Source organism: Capricornis sumatraensis, chromosome 16 (assembly GCF_032405125.1).
Source record: "Capricornis sumatraensis isolate serow.1 chromosome 16, serow.2, whole genome shotgun sequence".
Lineage (NCBI taxonomy): Eukaryota > Metazoa > Chordata > Mammalia > Artiodactyla > Bovidae > Capricornis > Capricornis sumatraensis.
The window spans coordinates 78025381-78038305 of record NC_091084.1 but is presented as its reverse complement, the minus strand read 5'-3'; the positions used below and the strand labels follow the sequence as shown (position 1 = coordinate 78038305).

The following is a 12925-nucleotide window of genomic DNA, read 5'->3' as shown; positions in this document are numbered from 1 at the left end:
CCTCCTTTAGGTGGTGGGAATAATTGAATCACGGGCAAGAGCTGTGGACCTTATGACTCACAATTACTATGAGCTTCTGTATGCCTTTCACATCTATCGTCACAATTACCGGAAGGGTGAGCACTTAAAGCATGTCGTCTTTGTGGGAGGCAGCCTAATCAGTTGTTTCATGCTTTACAAAAAAGTATTATCTGTTTGACTTATGTAATTTTTACCTTATTTTTACCAGTGGACAAGTGTTCTCTACAAGCATTTGGGGAACTTATGTTTAAGTTCAAGATTTGCTTCACCTCTTTGTAGATTGCCTGTTAATCTTAAAGATAAACACTTCTCTGCCAGAATTCCCTGGCGGCCCAGTGGTTATTAGGACTCCATGCTTTTACTGCAAAGGTCCCGGGTTCAATCCCTGGTCAGGGAACTAAGATCCCCATAAGCTGGTCGGTGCAGCCAAAAAAAAAAGATATTTCTCCCATTTAGAAAGTTCTTGAAGCATTTCCTTTGAGATGGCGTTCTATGTGTATCTTTCTTCTAATTTTAGAAGAAATTTTGTTTCACTAAAGGCACCTTGAATTTTTGTGGCTGGTTTTTAAGTTACTGTACAATTTTGTCTTTGGCCTTTCTTTCTGCTTTCTTTTTGTTGCTGTTGATTTACTAATTTATTTATTTTTGGCTGTGCTGAGCCCTCCGATTTTCTACAATTACGGTGAGCAGCAGATACGCTCTGGCTGCGGTGTTTGGGCTCCTCTCGCTGTGGAGCACGGCTAGAGCGCAGGCTCAGTAGCTGTGGCCCACGGGCTTCAAACTGCTCCGTGGCTTGTGGGATCTTCCCAGACCAGGGGTCAAACCTGTGTCTCCTTTCATTGGCAGGCAGGTTCTCTAGCGATGAGCCACAAGGGAAGCCTTTGGCCTTTCTTTTCTCTTCCTTGTGCTGACCCTTTAGAGAGTAAGTTGTGGACATCGTGACTCAATGCATAAACACTTCAGATGCTTTTCAAGGACATTTTCTTATATAATCGCAGACTGAGACAATAACTGATTTTGTGAACTAAATGTAGATGTAGTGCTCTTCTCCGACGTGCTATTCGTGTTTAAATATCGCCAAACACGGCTAGTACATTTCCCTCATAGTGTCCTCACCTCCTGACCTGGGATGGTGTCTTGGATTTAATTGTCCTGTCGGTTTAGTCTCCTTTAATCCAGAGCATTCTATCAGCCCTACTTTGCCTTTGATGACACTGATAAGTTTGAAGAGGACAGGCCAATCAGTTTTGTAGAATGTTTCTGAATTTGGATTTATTTGGTGACAATGAGATCTTTATCAGGTCAGCTAAAATTAAAGGATTACATGGCTGTTTTAAGATCATATTTTACAAGATAATCGTTGTGGTTACCCTTTGGAACCACTAACGTTTTTATACTATTTTCACTCAGGAATTTTTTTTAATTTCTTATTGATTTTCATTGGAAAGAATAGATGGAAATAGTTCATAGGCCTGTTCTTAATATTCCTAATGGTAAAACGTGTTTGCGTGTTCATTGACTAATGCAAGAAAGGCGGTATAGACGATTCAAGATCTCTCACTGCTTTCACAATGACAGCATCCGTTACATCCACCCGATTAAGACCAGTTTAGCTGGACTAATGTCCAGATCTTTCTGGAGCAAGGCTGTTTTTCTGACAAAAGCGTCTTACATATTCCAGGCACTCAAAAGTATTTGTTGGGATGAAAAACAGTCTGATTTGGTTTGAAAACTGAAAGAGAATTTTAAAATCTGTTTAGTTTCTGGAGTCCCATGCTGTCTCAAAACAATGATGAGAGTATGATCTTGGGGGTCTTCAATGGCAATCCAGTGGTTAAGACTCCAAGCTTCCAACAGGGGCACACATGTTCAATCCCTGGTCGGGGAGCAAAGATCCCACGTGCCGTATGACTCGGCCAGAAAAAAAAAAAAGAGTTTATGACCTTGAACAGACACTCAGATCCTGGGTGGTGATAGGTGACCACAGAGTTGAAACCAGTTCTCCAGGCTAGTGTTCTGTGCTACCTGGGTATGTGGTATCTAAACTTGAAAAGTAACATTTTAGATGTTTTCAGAACTTTTTTTTTTTTTCTGCCTTTCTTGGGGAATTGTTAAGTACATGTAATAGAAACTACTATCTTAACTGTTTTACATGTTTAGTAGTGCTAAGCACCTTCACATGACCGTGTAGCCAGTCTCCAGAATTCTTTTCACCTTGCCAAATGGAAACTATACTCCTTAAACATCAACTTCTCATTCCCTCCTTCCCCATCTCCTGGCAACCACCATTCCACTCTCTGTCAACAGATTTGGGTACCAGAATCCTCTAGCATTTTACTTTTCATGACTGGCCTATTTCACTTAGCATAACATCTTCAGGTTCATCCATCTTGTAGCATCCATCAGAATTTACGATACTCTATTGTATGGATGTATTGGTAACAATTTTGATGGAACCTTGGATGTTTCCATCTTTTGTTTGTTATGAATAACACTCCAATGAATTCTTTAAGACTCTGCTTTCAGTTGGTTTTTTTAGGGGGAGGGGGTGGTTAATACACCCAAAAGTAGAATTGGTGAATTATAAACTAATTCTGATTTTTTGAAGAACTGTTTTCCTTAGTGGCTATACCAATTTATATTCCCTCCAGCACAACACAAGGGTTCCAATTTGTCCACATTCTTAGCAACATGTGATTTTTTGTTGTTTTAAGTTAAACTTGATTTTTTTTTTTTAATTTTAACATTTGGTAAATGTGACAGATTTTCTCTGTGTCTCTAAAGAGACACATTTTTGAAATCCTCATATCTGTTATTGCCTCATAGCTGGCACAGTGATGTTTGAGTATGGAATGCGTCTTGGCAGAGAGGTTCGAACTATCCGGGGACTTGAGAAGCAAGGCAACTGTTATCTGGCTGCTATTAATTGCTTACGACTTATTCGCCCAGAATACGCGTGGATTGTTCAGCCAGCATCTGGTGCAGTGGTATGAAAACTTTGTATGCTGGAAGTTGGGGATAATTTAACTTATTTTGTTTGGTCTTTTGAAAATACCTCATTTTGCTTCATTTCATTTAAAACTTCCACTGGGATATTTGTGAACTTAATCTATTTTTGCAGTGATTCATTTGTCTTATGTTACTACCCCCTTTGGTTTCCAAGTTCAGAATTCCTGTAGGAGTAAGTATGGTTGTTTAGTTGCTAAGTCATGTCAGACTCTTTGTGATCCCATGGACTGCAGAATGCCAGGCTCCTCTTTCCTTTGCTATCTCCCGGAGCTTGCTCAAACTCATGTCCATTGAGTCGGTGATGTCATCCTACCATCTCATCCTCTGTCGTCCCCTTCTCCTCTCACCTTCAGTCTTTCCCAGCATCAGGGTCTTTTCAGTGAGTCAGCTCTTTGCATCAGGTAGCCAAAGTATTGGAGCTTCAACTTCACCATCAGTCCTTCCAATGAATATTCAGGGTTGATTTCCTTTAGGATTGACTGGTTTGATCTCCTTGTAGTCCAAGGGACTCTCAAGAGTCTTCACCAACACCACAGTTCAAAATCATCAGATAATCTGAATAAATATTACAGAGTGGTTTTGGAATTAGACAACCTGACTTCAGGCAAATTACTGTATCCTTTATTGTCCAGTTAGCCTCTTGCATAAAATAGGAATGATGATGATAATAATATCTACCTTACAGGATTATTTGGGTATTAAATGAGATAACCCATGTAAGATTGCATAGAATAGTGACAGTGCCTGGCCTGCAGAAAGTGCTCAGTAAATGCTAGCTGTTTTTATTTCATTCATTTTTGTTAATTTAATGTATTGTTACTGTTTTAAAGGAGGTGAACCTTGAGTTTTTCTTATCATGCTGATGGGGTACTCCCAGTTACTTGTATAGTTCCTGCATATAGTTCCTGCATAGTTCTGTTTTCCAGGGTTATGAGTGAAGAATGTAATTTTGTAAACCGAAGAAGGTCAGATGGTTTATATGGACATCAAATCAGTGTCTTTGGACTCAGTACAATTTTAGCTAAGTGAGCCGCGTTTCTTTGTCTAGAGGTTCCAGTAACTTTGTGAGAAGAGCTGTGCTAGTTGAAATAGACATAATTTACGCTGGGAAAATTTAAGCATGAAAGCCCTGGATCACAGTTAATGATGTTAAAATAAAATACTGATTTTTCACAGTTAAATCTCTTGCTTTGTCTTTTCAGTATGATCGCCCTGGAGCATCCCCTAAAAGGAATCATGATGGAGAATGCACAGCTGCCCCAAGTGAGTCGGGGATCTCAGGCTGACTTTCACTGAATGGCACTTAATTGCTACACTAGTTGTATTTATATTTACTTGTTTTTTATATAGTACTTATTATAGTATGGACAATCATAGTATAGTATATTGTATATGTACGGTAGTTACTTTGTTAACATATGGTAAAATTTCTTATCAGTATTCTGTCTGGTTGCCCTTCGAAAACTTCGTATGCCTGTATGCCTGTGTGTGACATGAAAATCCTTAAAAAAGGGTGTGTGTATGTTTGTTGCTTGTCGTGTTCACGTCAGCTTAGTATACTTTTTTAAATCAGGTTCCTTTAGTGTCTCTATAGAGGCATGAGTTCCCTTCTCTTTTTTTCCTTTTCTTCGTGATGGTGCCTCGAGGCAAGTAGTCTCCCAAGTTTTCCAACCAGGGGTTGAACCCCCATCCCCCGCAGCGGGAGCGCAGAGTCTTGGACCACGATTCCCTTCCTTAAAGAGCCCGGGCTCTAGAGTTGGACACACTCGGCTTTAATTCTGCCTCTCACTTTGGGCATGTCCCTTACTGATAAAGATGACAGTATTTCACAGTTGTAAGAGTTAATTCCTTGCAAGTGCCTCCCTGAAGCGGTTATTAGAGTGCTTTGACTTGACTCGGCTCTAGAGTGAAGCAGGGTCGTTTGTTTTATTGAGCCCCTTGTTTCCACCGTATCTTCCTAAAATTAAACGGACAATGACTTAGTGTTTAGTGGAAGCTGATGGGTTGCGTTTGTCTAACAGGCACTTCCTTTGTGCTCTGGGAATTGACAGTGTTTTCCTTTGGCTTATAGCGAATAGACAGATTGAAATCCTGGAACTGGAAGATCTGGAGAAGGAGTGCTCCTTGGCCCGCATTCGCCTCACCCTGGCTCAGCATGACCCCTCGGCGGCCGCTGTCGCAGGTGGGCATTCAGCACCAACAGTGCGTTTCAGGCCCGGGCAGCAGACGTAGTGTGCCACGTGGGTGTGGAGTGTGTCGTCGTTATCCTGGGCATTCACCAAGGGCGCAGTCTTTGGGTTCAGTTCACTGGCATGTCCCAGTGGTTGCATTAAATAGCTCGTTTCCGCTTCCGCAGGAAGTTCATCCGCAGAGGAGATGGTCACTCTCTTGGTTCAGGCTGGCCTTTTTGACACTGCCATATCACTGTGTCAGACTTTCAAGCTTCCCTTAACGCCAGTCTTTGAAGGACTTGCTTTCAAGTATGTATAAAATTGCTTTTGTATAGTCTTAACTTCCTAACATAGTCTGATTTCCTAGTCTTAAATTTCTAAAATATTCTTAATTTTCTATTTACTTCACTGTTGCTTAGTATGAAGCAGTGATCACACAAGCCAGTATCTTATAAGCCAACTCTAAAGAAGTTTTGTGTCGTCTGGATTTTTTTTTTTTGGTAGTTGACTGTGAGGTTTTTGTGTGGGGGAGGGGTGTTAATCTTGATTTATAGCGTCTTTCAAGAAATCAAATCTGGCATTGCCAAGCCCGCATGCCCGCATGACAGTAGGTAGCCTATGTGTCCACTTAGACAAGGCATGTGTTCTCTTCAGTCCTTTAGGGCATCTCTTGGCCCACACATTGTTTAAAAGTGCTTCTTACTGATGTTACATCATAGCTAAGTATTGGTCAAGTTGTCTGTGATTTAGAAATAAACTTTCAGAATTGTTCATCATCAGTTTTCTCTTGTAAGTAAATGATCTCTTAACACTTCTTAATGGCCTTACAGGTCATCCAGTTACGTGACTGTGAGGAGAGGGAAAGCCAATATCCCAGCAGGGAATTCAGTAATAGATTGGAGCTAAAGTTGTCATCCTATCTCCAGGTTTAGTAGCAGCATAATGTGCAGTTCAGCAAATTGATTTACTGTGTGTGGAACCATTCTCCTTTCAGATGCATCAAATTGCAGTTTGGAGGAGAGGCAGCGCAAGCAGAAGCCTGGGCCTGGCTAGCAGCCAACCAGCTTTCGTCAGTCATCACCACTAAAGAGTCTAGGTATAGCCCTGCCAGCCCTGCAAGGGCTCACCTCCACATCCTTCCCCGGTGCACCCAATAAGTGGCTGCCTGAGTGTGCTCCAGTGTCTTTGGAATCCTTCTCTGACAACCCTCAGCACCCTTCCCTTCCCTGAATTGCATTTATAATTTGTATTATGCAGCTTAGCACTTTAGAATTATAGCATTTTACAATTACGAAGTCCTTTTTTAGAATTATGGCATTTTACAGTGATGAAGTCCTTTGACATTATTTTTCAGCCGCTAAATTCACACCAGAATTACTATCAAGATACAGATTACAAAACATCACCCTAATCTTCTAAATCAGAACTTCTACATGATTCTAATGCTTGGTCAGGGTTGGAAACAGGGGTCTGAGCCAATTTCGTTGTTTTAGAAATCTGGAACAAATAAGTAAAGTAAATTGTTGAGTTCATATGTGGTTGTTGGGAAATACAAAAATCCAAGTCATCTATTTTTTAATGCCACCTCTAAGTCACATTGGCCCTGATAATGTTAGTTATCGTGTAGCTGTATTGTCGATTCGTTATGTCTAAGGATTGTTTTCCTTGTAAATACATGTTTTGAATGGTACTGTAATTACCTATTAAGAATCTGGAACTCATAAGTCCTCTCTTTTCATCAAGTGCTACAGATGAAGCCTGGCGGCTATTATCAGCTTACCTGGAAAGGTACAAAGTCCAGAATAACTTATATCACCACTGTGTAATAAACAAGCTCTTATCTCATGGAGTTCCTCTGCCTAACTGGCTAATAAACAGTTACAAGGTAAGTGGCACCTTAGCTTGTAGAGAGTAGGAACCTGGTCTTTATCGTCCAGAATAACTTTATGAGATGATTAAAAAGAAAAAGAGTGATGATTTATGGAAATACGCTGACAGATCACTTATAGCTTCTTAATCTTAGCTAAAAACTTTAAAAACAGCTTGTTTCAGTCCCTTTGAAGTACTGGGTGTGAGATTTAAAGTTCTCTGGGTTGGTGACTAAGTTAGTATGTGCTGGTGTGCCCAGTGAACAATGAGTATCTATTTTAGAACAAAGAGTTAATGTGGGACACTGTATTTACTATTCATTACTCAAGAAATCACAGCAGTGGGTGGAATAGTTTTCAGATACTGCAACAGGGTTTCTCTCGGGTTTTGTCAAAACTGGGTTCTCGGGCCGCCTGCATTAAATTATTTGGATGGTAGACTTCTTTGAAATATTTGATTCTTGGGTTCTATCCAAGACTTCCAGAATCAAATTGCCTGGAGTTAAGATCCAGGATACGCATTTTTAACAAGGTCCTAATTTGATTTGATGCATGCCTAAATTTGAGGACTACTGTTTCTGAAATACATTGGGAAGAATAGGGAAAAAAAGAATACAAAGCTTAAAATCAAGAAAGTTAATCTGTTTTCTTAAGTTAGAAAGTAGAGAAGGCAGCTAAGTTGGTAATGGTTAAGATGGTGATCAAATCAGAATGTAGAAAGCATAATTGGGGTAATTAGGAGAACCTTCCTAACTGAGGCTGTATTCATTTCTCTCTCACCCTGAGTTTACTACAGATATAATTCAAGCGTTGAAAGTTGGTGATTCTTCATGTATTTCTTAGAATTAATGTGACTGTGTTGTCTCTGGTACTCAGCATTTCTGGGAAGCTTTGTTGACTTTTACCTCTGTCAAAACAAAGTAGGAAAGAATGAAAATGTGTCTTAGATCAAAGAACATGTGAAGAAGGGCCTCACAAGGTGCCCGGAGGTAACTAGGCTCTTGGGAATCCAGCCCTCATGCCAAGATAAGCAAACCATGGTGTTTGTCTATTTATAAAGAAAAGCATCAGTGCCAGGGAATCGGACACTCACCATCCTTTGGACAGTGCCCGGTTAGATGGAAACCGCTACATGTTTTTGACCACTGACTTTTTACAGAAAGTTGATGCAGCTGAGTTGCTCCGTCTGTACTTAAACTATGACCTTTTAGAAGAAGCTGTGGAGTTGGTTTCAGAATATGTGGACGCTGTACTGGGAAAAGGACATCAGTACTTTGGGATTGAGGTAGGCTTGTCTCCATGTTTCCTTTAATTCTGTATTATCACACTTGCTTTTTCCAAAGGTTTTTCCAGATAACTTGAATTTAAATTTCAGACTGGAAACAGTATCATTCATTAACAATTTAGAGAAAAGTTTTGTTGAGTGTGTTTATCCTTAATTGGCCTTAGGCCTGCTTTAAGATAAAAGCTGCTGCTGCTGCTGCTAAGTCGCTTCAGTCATATCCGACCCTGTGCGACCCCATAGACGGCAGCCCACCAGGCTCCCCCGTCCCTGGGATTCTCCAGGCAAGAACACTGGAGTGGGTTGCCATTTCCTTCTCCCAGTGCATGAAAGTGAAAAGTGAAAGTGAAATCGCTCAGTTGTATCCAACTCTTTGCAGCCCCATGGACTACAGCCCACCAGGCTCCTCCATCCATGGGATTTTCCAGGCCAGAGTACTGGAGTGGGGTGCCATTGCCTTCTCCAGATAAAAGATGACATGAATTTAAAAATATACATTTGATTTAACTAAGAAAAGCACTAGTTCCCCAGTTGAAGAGTTGGGGAGGAGGGGTCCAGTCAGGTACCTATGTGCACACGTGTGTGTGTGCATGGATGCACTTGCATGCATACACACACAATTCCTTGCTGTGAAAAAAAAAAAGCGTTCATGTTATTGAATCCTGTGGAAGTAACTGCCCAGGAGAAAGGGTCCACTTTTCAGACTTTCTTCAAACGATCCATATTTTCCCTTTCAGTTCCCGCTGTCCGCCACGGCTCCAGCGGTGTGGCTGCCGTACTCCGCCATTGATCAGCTCCTCCAGGCTCTGGGAGAGAACACTGCCAACAGTCACAGCATCGCGGTGAGCGGCCCTCTCCTGAGGCACCCTAGATTCCATAAGTCCTTGCGAGAGCAGTTACAAAGCCTGCTCTTCTGGTTCTCAGGGATTAAGAGAGGGGCCGAAGCCATGCGTTGCCCTTCACGTGCTGCCCAGCCCCTCTGAGAAAGTGAAAGTGAAGTCGCTCAGTTGTGTCTGACTCTTTGCAACCCCATGGACTGTAGCCTTCCAGGCTCCTCCATCCATGGGATTTTCCAGGCAAGAATACTGGAGCGGGTTGCCATTTCCTTCTCCAGGGGATCTTCCCAACTCAGGGATCAAACCTGGGTCTCCCAAATTGCAGGCAGACTCTCCACCGTCTGAGCCACCAGGGAATTCTACCCCTTTACGAAATGATTAGTTAAATCACATATAAGTTTTCTGGTCCTGGGACAAGAGCTAATAAAGTTTTATTAAAAATACTGGTGTGATTTGCATAGTTAGAAATTCATTAGGAAAACAGGTTTGGAGTATTGTATGTAATAGAAAAGTCCAGTTCTAGCGGTGGAGCCACGGAGCAGACTCCTGCACTGAATGGTGATTAAATGAGGCGCAGTGGCTGACAGCTTTATCAGGGGACATCTGGTTGGTGACATTAAAGTGATAACTTTAGTCTTTCTCAATCCTTGACCTATTCTCTAACAATTCCCTTCTTTTCTCCTACAGCTGTCCCAGAAAATACTTGACAAATTGGAGGACTACCAGCAAAAAGTTGATAAGGCAACACGGGATTTGTTGTATCGTCGGAACTTATGACCTGGACGGTTGCCCAGGCTTTGTAACCGCTTGGTGCCTCTTCAGGCTTGAGACTTTACCCTACAGGAAACCTGTACTCCGGGCTGGCTTTTACACCTATAAATGACATGTACAACAGTCCGGCCTGCATTCTGCACAAGAGAGAAAAGTCGATGAAGATGAGTCACAGGACCTGTGCTTGCTGGTGGTGCTAACACACAGATTTCTAGGTTTCAACCTTGGTCTCAGACAGCTGCTTTTTTATATGATTCACAAGCTTTTTTAGAGTTTATATTTTTTTAAACTACCGAAGACATTCTTTATCTGCAAATTAAACCCCACCTTCACTTTCCAAAATAGCTGAGGGTTGTTGGTTTGTTGTAGCTGACCACCAAAAGCAGTCAGTGCAAATCCTTCCATTCTTCCCTACCGCTTTTTGTATTTCAATGAAATTATTTTGGTCCAGAATTGACATGTATTTTCTGTATTGCAGACAGAGGCTAATGATTTTGCATACTCTTTTCATTATTTATTGTGGAATTTTTTTTTTATGATCTTCAATAAAGTAGTACATAATTTTCCTAGATTAACCCTAACATGATAACCAGCTGTTGAGGAAGATGTCTTGAATCTGATTCTGAGGCTAAAGTGGAATAAACTCTTAGCTAAGAAAAAAATTGAAAATTTATCATCTATGAAAATAATATTTTCCAGGTAAATTCCATTAACCGCTATGATTTATGATAATCAAGCCGGACTTGATCATACAAGTAGTCTAATAATGTATTGGACCAAAATATAAACTCTCCTGGTCAGATTTAGAGGCATTCATGGCCACCAATTGGGGGAAACGTGAAAAAATAAACTCTTGAATTTTATTCTGTATATTAAAATGTATCTTTTAAGGAAACTATCTGTATAGTACTTGCTTATATGCCCTTTGACCTTCCTTGAGTTTTTCATAAGCATTTACCTTTTATACTGTCAATATCATATTTACATTATATATTTTAAATAACAATGTGGGTTTTCCTGTGGTACTGTTATTGTAGATATTGCGATCTCTGGTTCTTTTTTCACTTCATCTCTGCCATGATTAATGCGAAGTGTTTGATGCAGTTTATGCAGCTCCAAAAACATGTGACTGCCAGTTGTAGCAAAGAATATATTTTGACCTGAATAGACATACGTGACCGAGAGAAAGCTTTCTCACTTATATATTTTCATGAGTGACTAATGGATGATAACTGCAGTCTGAAAACTATCAAACCCTATTGTAGCCATTTCTGGAGAAGTAGCTCAAGACTGGCCCCATTCCAGAAAGCTGCTCATTTGCATAGAAGAGCAAAGCAGTGGTTTCCATGGTAGCAGTTCATAAGACACTGACCAGCTCTTCTGTCCATTTCCTTCCATCTTCCTCACTTTGATTTCCAACCAGAGCAGAGAGAAGGCGCGCACATTCTTTCACTTCACTTTTCACATCACTTTGAGTCTGCAGTTTTGTATTCTGGACCATGTGATGTATTAATAGCATCTCTCCTTGTTTCTGCCAACTCTGACAGTTTTCTGATTATAAATTGTTTTTAAAAGGACTCCCTTCTCTTTTAGTACTTCAGTTCAGTTCAGTTCAGTTGCTCAGTCATGTCCGACTCTTTGCGACCCCATGAATGGCAGCACGCCAGGCCTCCCTGTCCATCACCGACTCCCGGAGTTCACTCAGACTCACGTCCATTGAGTCGGTGATGCCATCCAGCTATCTCATCCTCTGTCATCCCCTTCTCCTCCTGCCCCCAATCCCTCCCAGCATCAGACTCTTTTCCAATGAGTCAGCTCTTCACATGAGGTGGCCAAAGTACTCGAGTTTCAGCTTTAGCATCATTCCTTCCAAAGAACACCCAGGACTGATCTCCTTTAGGATGGACTGGTTGGATCTCCTTGCAATCCAAAGGACTCTCAAGAGTCTTCTCCAACACCACAGTTCAAAAGCATCAATTCTTCGGCGCTCAGCTTTCTTCACAGTCCAACTATCACATCCATACATGACCACTGGAAAAACCATAGCCTTGACTAGACGGACCTTTGTTGGCAAAGTAATGTCTCTGCTTTTTAATATGCTATCTAGGTTGCTCATAACTTTCCTTCCAAGGAGTAAGCCTCTTAATTTCATGGTTGCAGTCACCATCTGCAGTGATTTTGGAGCCCCAAAAAATTAAGTCTGACACTATTTCCCCATCTATTTGCCATGAAGTGATGGGACCAGATGCCATGATCTTCGTTTTCTGAATGTTGAGCTTTAAGCCAACTTTTTCACTCTCCACTTTCACTTTCATCAAGAGGCTTTTTAGTTCCTCTTCACTTTCTGCCATTAGGGTGGTGTCACCTGCATATCTGAGGTTATTGATATTTCTCCCAGCAATCTTGATTCCAGCTTGTGTTTCTTCCAGCCCAGCATTTCTCATGATGTACTCTGCATAGAAGTTAAATAAGCAGGGTGACAATATACAGCCTTGACATACTCCTTTTCCTATTTGGAACCAGTCTGTTGTTCCATGTCCAGTTCTAACTGTTGCTTCCTGACCTGTATTTAGGTTTCTAAAGAGACTTAACTACCATTAAATACCACGGGTAAAGAACCCACCTTTCAGTGCAGCAGACATAAGAGATGTAGGTTCAATGCCTCAGTCAGGAAGATCCCCTGGAGAAAGACATGGCAACCCTCTCCAGTATTCTTGCCTGGAGAATCCCACAGACAGAGGAGCCTGGTGGGCGACAGTTCATAGGGTCGCAAAGAGTCGACATGGCTGAAGCCACTTAGTGTAGTATGCACCGTTAAACATGTGACTCTTGAAAGAAAACTTCATAGTTCTTAAAAAATTTTAACAAAATGTGACAAGGTTACACTTTTCCGGCCTGTGACAATAGAAGCAAGCATCTTTTTTTTTTTTAGCATCATTTCTATTAATAATAGAATATATATATAGC

The 12925-nt window shown here is 41.1% G+C and overlaps 1 protein-coding gene across 1 annotated transcript in view; it reads left to right on the top strand.

Moving 5' to 3' along the window:
- NUP160 (nucleoporin 160) overlaps positions 1 to 10907 on the top strand; it is a 43499-nt gene extending 32592 nt beyond the window's left edge. The window contains exons 27-36 of the mRNA XM_068988654.1: positions 11 to 116; positions 2848 to 3008; positions 4233 to 4293; positions 5102 to 5212; positions 5387 to 5510; positions 6196 to 6297; positions 6945 to 7086; positions 8229 to 8354; positions 9089 to 9193; positions 9875 to 10907. Coding sequence (XP_068844755.1) covers positions 11 to 116; positions 2848 to 3008; positions 4233 to 4293; positions 5102 to 5212; positions 5387 to 5510; positions 6196 to 6297; positions 6945 to 7086; positions 8229 to 8354; positions 9089 to 9193; positions 9875 to 9964 — 1128 coding nt within the window. The 3' untranslated portion in view covers positions 9965 to 10907. The remainder of the gene's footprint in view (positions 1 to 10; positions 117 to 2847; positions 3009 to 4232; positions 4294 to 5101; positions 5213 to 5386; positions 5511 to 6195; positions 6298 to 6944; positions 7087 to 8228; positions 8355 to 9088; positions 9194 to 9874) is intronic.
- The last annotated feature ends 2018 nt before the right edge of the window (positions 10908 to 12925 follow it).